Genomic DNA, 15698 nt, shown 5'->3' on the forward strand with positions numbered 1-15698 from the left:
TGTGATAAAGCCTCAATAATAAATTCAATCAGAGATGACAACCCTAATCTCATGATTTGGTACTTTCTAAGCATGTCTCTGATATGTTAACAGATCCCGCTTTATTTCTGAACTCCCTGCTTCCTGCTTTGTCTAAAGTGTCAGGGTCTGCACCATAACACCAGTTCCTATCCTCCCACACCTTACCCCCCACCCCCCACTTTTGGCTGGCCAATAGCCCCGGAATATTCCGGTTCTTCCAAAGCTTTGGATTAATTTCCCAAACACTGCTGCAAGCAACTCTATAAGAAGTATCACTCAAGAAATGTCATTTTCTTTCTCAATTTCTTCCACAATGATTGGGCATGGATGAAAAGGCTGTTTGACCAATAGACAAGCATCATCCAATCAGGTGATAAAGATCTGCCTGCTTTCCCATTGGCCGGAGGTGGGCATACACCACAAGAGTGGACATGTCGGACAACCAATGGTGGGAGCATGGGGGCAGGGAATTTGGAGGCAGGAGGTTATGTGACAAACCTTCAAGAGTATGTCCAACCAGAGCAACTCTTCAACTACCTGCCCCCCTCCCCCCACATCACCCTTATAGCTTTCAGAGGTTTCGCTGTTCCAACTGTTGCTTCTGCTGACGTCTGGGACCAAAGGCTGCAGGGCATTAGTCATCTCGTGGGTCCATGTCTATAGGAAACTGTGCAAATCCTTACAGCTGGCTGACAACATTGGGAGGGTGGGAAGGCTTTTATTGCCCTGAGCAGGATTTAACACAGGACCCTAGAGGTGAAAGGCCAAGTCTGGAACCCACAGAGCCGCCAAGTTCTCGCTGACAAACAGTTACCTCAGTGCCCTTTGTCTTTTAAAGCGGCAAGTCGAGAAGAAGTATCATGGTGGCACAGCGGTTAGCACTGCTGCTTCACAGTGCTAGGGACCTGGGTTCAATTCCAGCCTTGGGTGACTGTGTGGAGTTTGCATATTCTCCCCGTGTCTGCGTGGATTTCCTCCGAGTGCTCCGGTTTCCTCCCACAGTCCAAAGATGTGCAGGTTAGGTTGATTAGCAATTTAAAATTACCCCTTGGTGTCAGGGGGATAAGGCCTGAGTGGGATTGTTGTCAGTGCAGACTTGATGGGATGAATGGCCTCCTTCAGCGCTGTGGGGATCCTATGATTCTATAAAAGCTAGGGTACACTTTTGACCAATCGAACTCAGAAGAAGAAATGTTTGCATTACAGCTACGTTCTTCCTACCTCATTGAATCAGTGGTACGATGCTGAAACTGTGGCACTTCAGATTCATTCGGGCTGCATAATTGAAATGGGAATTTAAGAGGCTTAATTAGAAGCTCCTGTGCACTTGCAGAGAAACCAGATGGTGCGTTCATTAAATGTTCACTTTCATCCATGTGTTTTTTTTAGAGAAATCTATTATGAAATGCAATTATACAAAATTAATAGCGCATAGCAAAATAGAGAAAAGTCAGCTATTTTTTATTTAGTTGCCTAAAATAAACTAATAGTTAACACTTGGAGCACATTGATGCAAGAAGTAAACTGGGAGAAAGAGAATTTGAACAAAAGTGGTATTTCTAGAATCGCTCTCTCGCAATTTATTTTCTTGGCTTGGACACAGGTCCCGACCTCTGACCTTCTTGCTGACGGGTTCTCTACTGAGTTATCTTCTTGTGACTTTGTGAGAGAATTTTTTTTTCAGAGGGCTGTTAGTATTTGGAATTTTCTTCCCCAGAAAGCGCAGGGGAGGCTGGCTCATTAAATGTATTTAAGGCCAAGTTAGACAGATTGTTGATGAGCAAAGGGAGTCAAGGGTTATTTGCGGGCGGGGGGGGGGGGGGGGGGGGCGCGGGAGTGTTGGTGGGGGGCAAATTGAGTTCAGGCCACAGTCAGATCAGCCATGATCTTATCAAATGGCCTATTCCTGCTCTTGTTTCATAAGGTCTTAGAAAATGTGCTGTAGATTCAGTATTGTGGATTGGTTGGGATGCCAACTCTTGTGGCCTATATTTCTGGTGCGATTTTTACCATACAACTCCCCCTTGCTTTCCTGCACCAATTAGGAAGTGAACAGACCTATTAACCAACTAGATGATTCTTGATTCTCAGTCAAATAACCTTCTCATTAGCCTCAATATTTTTATGATGAATAAATGAAAGTGTTCAAAGCAAATGAAGAACACACTTGTTTAAAGCAGTTTCTGCTTGCAGTCGTGTCCTGGAGATTAATTTTGCATTCGGAGGGACTCCCAAGCCAATCCTGTAAGGTTGACCACCTTACGGTCAGATGGTCCAAGAACAGCTCTCAGTCTCAGACCACCTCATGAGCATAGCTTCCCCTCTCCCATCAGTGGAAGCATGATAGGGGCGTGACCTGACATGGGGTGATCCAACATGCAATGAACATTCCTGGCCTGGATTTTTGGATCTGGTGGGAATTTCACAGGATCAGAGGCGAGAGGCATGCTGTGCGCCCGCCCATCCCAGCACCCAACACATGCTCCAGGGTCAAATTAATTGTGCAGAATTAATTTTTAATTCGTTCATAGGGTATGGGTGTTGCTGCCGGGCCAACATTTATTGCCCATTCCTGAGAGCAGTTAAGAATCAAACACATTGCCGTGTGTCTGGAGCCCATAGGCCAAACTGGGTAAGGATGACAGATTTCATTCCCTAAAGGACATTAGTGAACCAGATGGGTTTTTATGACAATTGACAATGATTTCATAATCATCATTAGACAGATTTTAATTGAATTCAAATTTCACCATCTCCCACGGTGGGATTTGAACCCGGGTCCCTACCGCATTACCCTGGGTCTCTGGATTACCAGTCCAGTGACAATGCCACTGTGCCACAGCCTTCCCTAATGCAATTTATGCTAATAGTACGGCTGCCCATAACATAGCATTAATGGGTGGGGAATGTTCGTGAGGCACTAACATGGCAAGATTGGCAGTCCTGCTGAAAACCCAAAATATATTTGGTCTGTTTGATTTATACTGAAATGTTCCACTTTTCCTCATGCTCGGCTTTCCTGATGATTCTGCTGCGATGAATTGATTGCACCCAACAAGGCTGCCCATTAAATTTGAGTTCTTAGCCTGTCCATTCTCAGTGGCCATCAGCACAGTGACATTCCTCATGAAAATGAATACTCTGCATATTAATAATGTGAATTATGTTCTCAATATTAACCCAACTGGACCAATCACAAAAGTACTATTTCTATCTAAGTCAGGTCAGAGGCTGGGAACACTGCAGCAAGTAACTCACCTCCTGACTTCCTAAAATCTGTCCACCATTTACAAAGCACAAGTCAGGAGTGTGATGGAATATTCTCCACTTGCCTGGATGAGTGCAGCTCCAACAATACTCAAAATATGTGACATTGTTAACTGTTTATCAATTATGCAAATGGAGAGAATTAATTGGGATTTCACCACACAGGCTACAGCAATTCAAGGACATGACTAACGTCTTTTTCTCAAGAACAACTAGAGGTGGACAATAAATGTTGGCTTTGCCAGTGACGCCAAAATCCCATGAATAAAGAATGGCTGTGTTTATTGCCAGCACCATGTATGCTCAGTTCATGGATTGATTGATTTGATTTATTATTGTCACAAGTATTAACATACAGTGAAAAGTATTGTTTCTTGCATGCTATACAGACAAAGCATACCATTCATAAAGGAGAGAGTGCAGAATGTAGTGTTACAGTCATAGCTAAGGTGTAGAGAAAGGTCAACTTAATGCAAAGCAAGTCCATTCAAAAGTCTGACAACAGCAGGGAAGAAGCTGTTCTTGAGTCGGCTGGTACATGACCTCAGACTTTTGTATCTTTTTCCTGACAGAAGAAGGTGGAAGAGAGTATGTCTGGGGTGCGTGGGGTCCTTGATTATGCTGGCTGCTTTTCCGAGGCAGCGGGAAGTGTAGACAGAGTCAATGGATGGGAGGCTGGTTTGCGTGATGGACTGGGCTTCATTCACAACTCTTTGTAGTTTCTTGTTGTCTTGGGCAGAGCCAGGAGCCATACCAAGCTGTGATACAACCAGGAAGAATGCTTTCTATGGTGCATCTGTAAAAGTTGGTGAGAGTCGTAGCTGACATGCCAAATTTCCTTAGTCTTCTGAGAAAGTAGAGCTGTTGATGGGCTTTCTTAACTATAGTGTCGGCATAGGGGGGACCAGGACAGGTTGTTGGTGATCTGGACATCTTAAAAACTTGAAGCTGTCGACCAGTGCTATTTCATCCCCGTTGATGGAGACAGGGGCATGTTTTCCACTATGCTTCCTGAGTTTACTCTGTAATGCCACTGTGAATGACAGAGTAGAGTTCAAATCAGCACAGTGGCGGTCTCCTTTATTGGGTGATGTCACTGATACATGTGCAGAGGGGTACTGGCAGGCTGGGTGCAGCGGAGTGCCATCATTGGTTTTCTACGCATGGGCGGATTTGTGTGCATACACAGGTGGGTATCAGTGGCCATCTTAACATTAAATAGAGGTTAAATATCTATCAGTTGTACACTCCAAAAGACAGGGTCATCAACTTTCCAAGATTACCCTCAAGTTCCCCAGAATTAACCATTAATCTCCCAATCATTGCTGCACACAACTCTAAGATCTTAGAGTTCTTTGGATATTAAACTCTTTGGATATTAAGGGATAACACTGCATGTTTCATTAAGTTTATTTAAACATTTTCTGTTTAGTGTTTATATAAATATTGGAGAACTGGGAATAAAAAGGGCTGTGATTGGTGAGGGGTAAAGGGGCAGTTGGAGGCAAGAGACCATGTGATGAAACCTCCAGAAACAGATTTGGTGACTCCATACCAGCCGGGGTGGTATATTCAGCAAACATTGCCCAGTCCAGAGGACAACCCCGGCAGAGCAGAGAATACACAACTAGTAGATTGGTTCCCTGGCACAGCTCCCATTTTGGCCTGAAAACAGGCACCAATCCTACAGCAAATCCAGGCCATCAAGTGAACCTTCAGCTTAAGAAGTGAAGAATGGCTTTTTTCAAAAAAAACAAAAGACCACAAATAATTTTGGTTTGTCTTTTTTTCAATATAACGGAAGAAGGTTGGATTCTGAATTCATGTCCCTTCCTTTTGCTTAAGTTCAGTCACTGTACCCTTTCCTTTCCTCCCATGTCATTGACCTTTTGTCCAGTTTGGAACCCATCAGGCCTACTCATGGTTGAATCCATTTTCTAAATAGACCATGGCGCTCTTCTCTGACAGGTTTACTACAAGGAAAAGAAAGGTGAAAAGGAATGGGAAGAATACAGTGGCCTGGAAATTTGGCAGCATTACTGCCCAATCTCCCACTGGGAGAGTGTGAACCCAGTCCACTGGGAGCTCCCGTTAATCCCCCGCCAAAATGATATCAGGAGATCAGAGGCAACAATGTTGCAATTTCATGGCCACTGCTTCTAAATCTTCAACATTAATGGAAAATGCTGGAAATATGGGTGGCACGGTGGCACAGAAGTTAGCACTGCTGCCTCTGTTCCAGGGACCCAGGTTCAATTCCAGCCTCAGATGACTGTCTGCGGAGTCTGCATGTTCTCCCCGGTGTCTGCATGGGTTTCCTCTGGGTGCTCCGGTTTCCTCCCACAATCCAAAGATGTGCAGGTTACGTTGATTGGCCATGGTAAATTGCCCCATAGTGTCAGGGGGAATTAGCAGGGTAAATACATGGGGTTACAGGGATAGGGCCTGGGGGAGATTATAGTCAGTGCAGACTCAATGGGCTGAATGGCCTTCGGCACTGCAGGGATTCTATGATACTGTTTGCTTATGTTTCAGATTTCCACCCTCCACAGTAATTTTGCCCCTTCTAAATCTTCAGCCCCGAGGTGAAGTGTGCGCACCTGTAGCCGGCACTCTGTTGGGAGGCTCCAGTACATCAACAGTGTTCTGCTCAGGTGTTTAGATAGGGGAGAAAATCCATGCTTGTTTCTAGTGTCATGTTCTGAGTTGTGACTTCACGGACACTTTACTGAAAATGGTTTAATTTTAAACTTCCTAGTGAACCTTTACTTCAAGCTGTTTTTACATTGCAAAAAAAGAAAGGAAATGGATTGTATTTTAAGGGCCATTAATTCTATCCTCTGGACTTTTGCCCATCGAAAGCTGGCTTAACAGCATTCAAGAGAGGAAATCAGCCCCCATCTGTTTAGTTTGAAGCCCAGTTCTCAATGTTTCAACACATTGGTCTGGACACCCAGTATCCTGCCAACTTGAATTAAATCACTCTAGCACATCATTAATTGGACTTGAAGGAAACCTCCAGGCTACACAAAACAGATGGCTGTTGTATAGTAAAGAGCCAATATACTGAACTGCTCTCTCCTTTAAAATGTTACTGGCCTTTCGCTGCTTGGCCTCACATGTGAAGGACAATCCCCTGGGTAAACTTTCAAAGGGCTGGCAATGTTTGTGAAATGATACCAGTTAAGAGAGAAGCTAGCTCCATTATAATCAGGCTAATGTGAGGGCTGTTAAAAGGCCTGCAGTTGAGTTCTCAGTGACTAAGAGCAATGCTCAATGAAGCACAATACTGCAACAAAGCAGAAGATTTGATTCCACAGATTCACAGAGGCAATGGCCTAGTTGTATTATCACTAGACTATTAATCCAGAAACTCAGCGAATGTTCCAGGGACCTGGGTTCGAATCCCTCCACGGCAGGTGGTGGAATTTGAATTCAATAAAAAGTATCTGCAATTAAGAATCTACTGATGGCCATGAAAGCATTGTCGATTGTCGGAAAAACCCATCTGGTTCATTAATGTCCTTTTAGGGAAGGAAATCTGCTATCCTTACCTGGTCTGGGCTGCATGTGACTCCAGACACACAGCAATGTGGTTGACTTTCAACTGCTCTTGGGCAACTAGGGATGGGCAATAAATGCTGGCCAGCCAGCGATGCCAATGTCTCACAAATGAATACAATCTGCTCTGAGTTGGGGCGCTCCAGTTGGCCTCAACCCCTCTATATAAGGGACAGAAACCGCGAGGCCAGATCACTATCCATAAAACCATAAGACCTTGGAGCAGAAGTAGGCCATTTGGCTCATCATCATAGTCTTTCTACAAAGTTGAGGGGATGTTAACAAGCACATCTGTGATGGATCCCCTGTTTGAAAAGCTCGCCAGCACTTATCATCAGATTCGGAACAAATCCAGTGACTCAAAACTGGGCATTCATGCTGTGGGCTATCAGCGGCAGAAGAACTGTGTTCAAGCACAACCTGGCATATATCTCACTCTACCATTAACACCAAGCCAGGGGATTATCCTTGGCTTAATGAAGAGTGCAAGAGGGCATGCCAGGAGCAAGACCAAGCATACCAACGAATGAAGTGCCAACTGGTGAAGCTATAATACTAGACTTAATCCATGCCAAACAGTAGAAACAGCATGCAATAGATAGACAGAACAAAGTGATCGCACAACCAACTGATCCGATCTAAGCTTTGCAGTCCTGTCACATCCAGTTGTGAATGGTGGCGGACAATTAAACAACTAACAGGAGGAGGCCCCATGAACATCCCCATGCTCAATCGTAGGGAGCTCAGCATGTCCATGCAAAAGAAAAGGCCAAAGCATTTGCAACTGGAGTGGAGTGGATGATCCCCATCATCACAAATGTCAGCCTTCAGATGATTCAACGCACACCACACGATATCAAGAAATGGCTGAAGGCATTGGATGCAACAGAGGCTATTGACCCTGATGGCATCCCAGCAGTTTTATTGAAGACAGATCTTGCCACATACCCAACCAAACAGTTCCAGTCCAGCTACAACACTGGCATCCAGGAGCCTCAGCAAAATTGATGTCAATGGGAATCGGGGAGAAAGCTCCCCACTGGTTGGGGTCATACCAAATGTAATTGAGCCATTATGACTCTAAACTAGATAGGAATGCAAGTTGCGAGGAGAATGCAAGAAGGCTTCAATGAGGTTTATCAGGCTAAGCCAATGTGCAAGAACATGGCAGAAAGCATACATTGTGAATAACTGAGACGTTATTCACTTCGTTAGAAAAAACAAGAGAGTAGAGTATTTCTTAAATGGTGAGAAGTTGGAATGTGTTGATGTCTAAAGGGATCTGGGTGTCCTTTCTCATGAGTCACTGAAAGCTAACAAACAGGTACAGTAAGCATTTAGGAAGGCAACTGGCATGTTGATCTTTATCACAAGGGGATTTGAGTACAGGAGTAAAGATGTCTTGCTGTAGTTGTATAGATCCTTGGTGAAACTGGACCCAAAGTATCAGGTACAATTTTGGTCTCCTTATCTCAGGAAGGATATACTTGCTGTAGAGGGAGTGCAATGGAAGTTCACCAGACTAATCTCTGGGATGGTGGGATTGTCTCATGAGGAGAGATTGAGGAAACTGGGCCTGTTTTCCGAGAGTTTCGAAGAATGAGAGGTGATGTATTTGATACTTAGAAAATTCCTATATGGCGTGACAGAGTAGATGTGGAGAGGATGTTTCTCCTGGCTGCTGAGTCTAGAACCAGGGGACACAGACTCAGAACAAAGGGGCAGGCCATTTAAGACTGAGATGAGGAGGAATTTATTCATTCAGAGGGAGGTGAATCTTTGGAATTCTCTGCCCCAGAGGGCTGTGGAGGTTCAGTCATTGAGTGTGTTCAAGACAGACCGACATTTTTCTGGATACTAATGACATTAAGAGATATGGGGATAGTGTGGGAAGTGGCATTGAGGTAGATGGTCAACCAGGATCTAATTCAATGGCCGAGTAGGCTTGATGGGCCCCCGCTCCTATGTTCTTTGTTCACAGCACAAAGGAAGATGATTGTGGTGATTGGAGGTCAATCATCTCATTCCCAGGACATCACAGCAGGAGTCCCTTAGGGTAGTGTTCCAGGCTCAACCACCTTCAGTGGCTTCATTGATCATCTTCCCTCCAACATAAGGTCAGAAGTAGGGATGTTAGCTGAACACGCTCAGCACCGTTCACGACAACTCAGGTACTGAAACAGTCCATGCCCACAAGTCAGAGATTTGCATATAAATCAGCAACTAAAAATAATAGGGAATACTTTACATTTCTATTCCATATTTTTCCTCTTTTCCTGCGCCCCCCCCCCCCCCCCCCCCCCCCCCAGAACATACATGTGGATTGCTCTGCTAACCTGAGTCAGGGTTGGAGTGGGAACAGATGAAGTCAAGATTTTCTTTTCAGATTCAACCTCGATTTCACATCATAGTCCATTATTAATCTTTAAGCACGCCCAGAGGATTTGTTTGACATTCTATCTATTCATGCAGGTAAATATTCAGATGTAGATGCATAGTATTACCATATAATGCAGTTTGTTGCATCACTGAGGAAGATTTGGTAGCTGTCAAATGCATTGTGAGTATGTTCCTCACAAATGGAGTCAGATGAATATTCAATTCGCTCTGATTGATGGCTGTATGGCGGGTGCCATTTGCCTCTTCCTCGCTCATCCACTTTCTAAAACAAATGAAATATTATTAAGGGATCAAGCAAATGAATAAAATTATGATGGTGCTGTGCCCTTCATGGGAGTGCAGCTTCCCTCCTGGACACATACTAGCTTTTGTAAAAGGGCAACTGCTTGCGATTAGGGATTTGGAATTTCAGCCTTTCCAGGATTGTGAGCCACAATCCGAACGATGCAATATTAAACTGTTATTACCCATCCTTTCCTTCCTCTGTATCAATCATCCATTGTCTTCAATGTCCTTTAGGACAGGAAATCTGCCATCCTTACTTGGTCTTGTCTACCTCTGCCCTCAGATCCACAGCAATGTGGTTGACTCTGAACTGCCATTTAAAATGGCCAAGCAAACCAGTCCATTCAAGGGCAATTAGGGATGGGCAACAACTACTGGCTAGCCACAAAAGAATAAAGAATATAACATCTTTGCTCTATTGAAATCAGGACTCATCAATTTCATCATAGATCGGGAGAAACTGTTCCATCCAGTAAAAAGATTGAGAATGAGAGGGCACGGGTTTAAGATGATTGCAAATGCAGGCTGGAATGTTCTGGTTATTCCCGTCAGCGGGATCTTCCACTCACACTGACAGTGAACCCCTGCCATAGGATTCTCGTTGGAAGGGGGGGGTGCATACAACAGGAAGCCCCATTGGCAGTGGCAGGACCATAAATCCCGCCTTTGGCCAATGGTGGGCTGCCTCCGCTACCGCAAAGCACACCACTGGGGTGCAGAAAATCCCATCCGCACTGTAAGAGAACTTTTGCCGGAAACCTCCAACCTTGTCCATGGCTGGATTCTCCAGTGCCGCTGCAGTGAATGGAATTTGAGCTGAGTGCCAAATTCTCCATTTTTGCTGGCAGTGGAGCAGGAGAGGATGAGATTGGAGAAACCCACCCTTTATTACACAGCGAACGGTTAGGGTCTGGAATACCTGTCAGGAAGTGTGGTGGTGACAGTTTCAATTGAGACATTCAGGAGGCATTATCATAGGACCCCTACAGTGCAGAAGGAGGCCATTCGGCCCATTGAGTCTGCACTGACAACAATCCCACCCAGGCCCTATCCCCGTCACTCCACAAATTTACCCCGTTAACTCCTCTAACCTACACATCCCAGGACACTGAGACAATTTAGCATGGCCAATCAATCTATCCCGCACATCTTTGGAGTGTGGGAGAAAACCGGAGCACCCAGAGGAAACCCACGCAGACACAGGGAGAACGTGCAAACTCCACACAGACAGTGACCCAAGCCGGGAATCGAACCCAGGTCCCTGGAGCGGTGAGGCAGCAGTGCTAACCACTGTGCTGAATTGAATATTTGATTAGAAACTATATGTGGGGTTAGGAGGAAAAGGTAGGAGAATGGCGCTAAATCATAAGGCTTATTTGGAGAGCTGGTGCAGACAGAATAGACCAAATGGCCTCCTTCTGCACAGTAACAATTCTGTGACATTCACTTTCTTGCCTTAACATATTCTTCCCAGAATGTCTAGATTGTGGAACACCTTAAATCTCCCAGCCTTGCCTTTGTCCTTCAGCCTATGGGCTATTTAAGGCCAGTGTTGGCACCAACTGACCATGTCTTTATGTCCTGTTCTGTGGGCTTGGGCTTTAAAAAAAAAAGTCACTGCCTTTCCTGTGAAGATGATGAGCTGATATTTGCTGCTTTCTGTTTCTCAGTGAAAGCTGATGACCTGCAGACAATAAAGCGAGAGCTCACCCAGATAAAGTATCGCATCGATGGATTGCTGGACAGTCTGGACAGGATGGAGAAACAGCGCAAAGCTCCACCAGGTGAGGAGGAGGGTGCATGGGGAGGAACACTAATAGTCCTACTCTCTAATGCTGACCTCAGCTACTACATCAGTGGTGGGCAACCTGCAGCCCGGGGGTCACACGCAGCCCATCTGGGTTCTGAGTGTGGCCCACAAGACTTTTTGCTGACCATTGTCCAAGTGCAGGGTTACCACATTTTGCTGATTTCTATACATGTAGTTTTTTTCCTACCCGTGTGACTGAAATGATGTACGGGTAACGCAAGGGCATGCGAAGTGAGGTGCATGCTGATTGCTCACAACATTGACTGTGACAGCCATGCACTCTCTCTCTGTGTCCAAAGTGTAAATATTTCTTTTGTTTTTACCATTTTAAGTTGACGATAGGTCTATTAATATATAAATGATTAAGCATTGTCTATAACTCAATATGAAATATTCGGGGGGGAGGGGGGTGCGATTCGCCCCAAAATATTCGAAGTGCTGAAGTTGCAGGAAAAATGGTGTAAATCATGATTGTTTTTTCAATGGGAGCTCAGACTCGAATCTCCCACATTCTGTGCAATGCAGAGGTCACAATCGGGAATATCATTAAAAGCTCGGGGGGCGGGGCCTATTCACACCAGAGTCTGACAGTTCCGGAACTCTGCGCATGCGCAGTGGCCCAAAACTAACAGCCTGCACTTTGTTGGCCAGCTCAGTCACTGGCCAGTACGGGACCCCAACAGTGCTGCCCCTACACCCCCCCCCCCCCCCCACCCCCCCATGGCCCGATCACAGCCCCCATAACCATTCCCAGGCCAGCCCCGACCCCTTCCCGTCCCGGAGCGCCCCGATCTCCAGCCCCCTACCCCATCCCAGCATTGACAATGCTCCCCGCCCCCCCACTCCCCAACCCACCACGACCAACCTGCCCCGATTGCTGGCCTCCCTCTAGCCCCGACCAATCCTGCCTGCAGAGTGGCAGCAGGACCCCCCACCCCCACCGATCGCCCCTTAGGCCCTGCCTGGCTGATCCTGCCCCAGCTGGCCCCGCCCCTGAGCCCTGCCCTCCTAGGCCCCACCCCCTTGGCACTGCCTGATGCCTGGTGGGCAGTGCCCAAGTGCCCCCCCGGGCATGGGCACTTTGCTTCATGGGCAGTGCCAGAGGGCACAGGTTGGCACTGCCAGGGTGCCCATGCCCAGGGGGCACCCCACCCCCAACCAACTCCCTGGGGGGCTCCCAATTGAACCCCCTTCACTCCAGCGGGGTCTCCCTCTAGTTCCCTGAAACTGGGGAGCTACCCTAAACCCCGCCGGAGTAAAATTGCACTGGCGGGGTGGGACATGCTATTGGGCCCGGAGAATTCAGTCCTGGGCCCGATACTTACATTTAAATCACATTAAAATAAGATTTAAAGTACTTACCTGCTGGTCCCGCCGGTTTCCTGCTTGGTCCCGACCGCGCTGGAGATCCAGCAGTGGAAGATGCACGTGCATCATGAATGCATGCACGAATCATGCAAAATCGGCACACATACAAATCTCCCGGCCCAACCAGCTAAAAAATTAGCGGGTCAGAATGGGAGAATCGCCCCGTCGGCGTGTATTAAATGTATTTAATCTTATTCATGGGGTCATGGTTAGTGAAAAAGCCTGATTTTAATCTTGCGGTCACTGAGATGAAGGAGGGTCACTCATGCGGCCCACTCACCAACCTAGGTTTCCCATCACTGTACTACATTGTTGAACTGGATATGTGAGTATAGTACTTAACAAGGTGAGGTAAAGGAATGCTCATTTCAGGCCTCTCGTGTCATCACCCAGTTTTCCCAGCTCAGATTATTTAGAAAGCTTAGCTTCCGTTACTCTAGCTCAACACCCTGCCTCAATCCTAACTGTAGTCCTTCATTGACAAAGCAGCCATGAAGGATTTTACTTTTTCTATTTTCACAGGATGAGGGCGTCAGTAGCTAGGGCAGCATTTATTGCCCATTCCTAATTGCCCTTGAGAAGGTGGTGGTGAGCTGCCTTCCTGAACTACTTTCCATGTAGTATAGTTCCCCCCCCCCGCCCGCCCGCCCGCCCACCCGCCCACCCACCCACCCACAGCCCCCCGAACCTATTGCACCAACCACCTCTTTAACTGTCATTCGTATATAATTGAAGGTAATGCTGATGAAGTTACAGGATTGATTCTATCATTTCCACTAACACTCATTAAATATAAATGTCAATCTTCCAATTCTAATCTACGACTCCAATTATTTAATTTATTGTTTCTTCCAGTTAAGAGAGCAACTAGTGAAGTGGATGTTTTATTTCAAAAGCCAAAGTACCTCTCTATTTATGTGGGCCAGCTTATTTATTTGTACCAGTTCCGACGTGTTATCGAAATAATCACACTTCCAGGCCACTATGCTTCAGTTTTACATCAGTGCACTTGTGTCTGCTCTTAATTCCGCATCTCTAATTGCTTCCGTAAAACCAGCACCAGGTGCATATTCCCAGTGTTTATGGAACTCAAGAACCCCTCTCCTCAGACAAATGCCAGATTGCAAAGACAGATATTGTCGCTCTATTGTTGTTTATTGTCACAAGGGCAGTGGATATGGTGCAAAAGATTTCACACTCCCAGTGTGACACTCACCGGGAGTTGCAGCAGCAATGAACACTGTTGTATGAGGTACCTGGTCACAGTACTGATCATTTATAGCTGCATTAGAAATGCTGGGACTCCCTGTTATTTGCAGTGATTTCTCATTGATCTGGAGCTTGCTGTGATCACAATGAATTTGTGAATCTTTGATTTTAGCATTGTTACAAGGGCGGGAATCTATTGAGATGACACACCCACAACAGGAGCACTTATTCCCCCAAGCCAAACAATTTATTTTTTATTCCGCCAATGGCTGCTGTTCTACTGATGTGGAGATGCCGGCGTTGGACTGGGGTAAACACAGTAAGAAGTTTAACAACACCAGGTTAAAGTCCAACAGGTTTATTTGGTAGCAAAAGCCACACAAGCTTTCGAGGCTCTGAGCCCCTGAAGAAGGGGCTCAGAGCCTCGAAAGCTTGTGTGGCTTTTGCTACCAAATAAACCTGTTGGACTTTAACCTGGTGTTGTTAAACTTCTTGCTGTTCTACTGCCAGTGGTTCTGTAGTCTCGGCGCTCTGGGGCGGGGCTCACCGGGGTCGGGGTCGCTGTGCTATGATTCTGTGATTCGATGGGTGCTTTCAAAGGGAAATCTGTTACCTGAAAAGCAAGACAGTTATAGAGATTGGCACTGGAGACTTGATTCCTCAGAGAGCCAGTGCAGACACAAGTGACCGAGTGGTCTCCTACTGCACTGTAACCATTCTGTGATTTTGTAATTTCCCACAGCATGTTGCTAAAACAGTTTGTCTGATTAATAATTTAGTGCTGCTTGTGCAATGTACAAGCTGGCTGCTGTCACCATTACAACAATGGCTACACTTCATAAATATTTCTTTGGCTAAGAAACGCTTGGCATGTCCTGAGATTGTTGGAGGCATTATATAAAGGCAAACCTTTCATCGTATCTTCCAGTTTATGAATCCACAATACCATGCTTCCCCCTAACACTGAGCTGTTGTTTCCTCAGTCTCCCTGTTTCACACACTGCTGCTCCTTTGCTGACATTCATTTGAAAGTTGGCCACACGCTGGTGTTTGCTGCAGGCACAAACTCTTCATTTACAGCGCAGATAGCTCACAAACGACACTCCATTTCCAATCTGTTGTGTCTAATGTGTCAATTACTTATAAAGCAGCTCTAATGAAGTATAGTTTTTCTCCTGCTTTCTTTCTGCTTGTCTCTCCCATCCAGCTTTTCAATGTGCTGCCTCCACACACTCCAATAGCCTACTGATGACTTTGATTCAAATGGCCATCCTTCAGGCTTTGCCTCAAGGGACAGCGTGTCGGCAGGCTGATGTGACAGAGGGCATTACATCTGACCTTGATCTGACCCTGACTGCTTTCCAGACATACGTTTATATATCACCTCTCACATCCCAAAGTGCTTCCCAGGGGCGTGATCTGACAAAGTTGGAAGCGGGGTGGTGTTCAGAAGCTTGGTTGAAGGGATGGGTTTTTAAAGACGTTTGGAAAGCGAAGGAGCTTGAGGTGTGCAAGGCTTAGGGAGGGAGCTTCAGAACGTGGGACCTACGTGGCTGAAGTTGCTGTGACTCAAGGAAGGGGCAAGAGGCCAGAGCTGGAGGAATGGAACAGTCCGGGAGATTGTACAGCTGGTGGAGGTTACACAGATGGGAAGGGATGAGGGAGATCGCTTTAAATTGGATATGATGAGGGATTGGGGACCAATGTAAGTCAACAAGTGCAGGAGTGATGGGTAAATGGGATTTGATGCAGGTTAGGATATAGGCATGGGGGCAAT

At 46.1% G+C, this 15698-nt stretch overlaps 1 protein-coding gene across 1 annotated transcript in view; it reads left to right on the forward strand.

Moving 5' to 3' along the window:
• LOC144492752 (RNA-binding Raly-like protein) overlaps window positions 1-15698 on the forward strand; it is a 698557-nt gene that overhangs the window by 644029 nt on the left and 38830 nt on the right. The window contains exon 5 of the mRNA XM_078211139.1: window positions 11211-11318. Coding sequence (XP_078067265.1) covers window positions 11211-11318 — 108 coding nt within the window. The remainder of the gene's footprint in view (window positions 1-11210; window positions 11319-15698) is intronic.

Source organism: Mustelus asterias, chromosome 4 (assembly GCF_964213995.1).
Source record: "Mustelus asterias chromosome 4, sMusAst1.hap1.1, whole genome shotgun sequence".
Classification (NCBI taxonomy): Eukaryota; Metazoa; Chordata; class Chondrichthyes; order Carcharhiniformes; family Triakidae; genus Mustelus; species Mustelus asterias.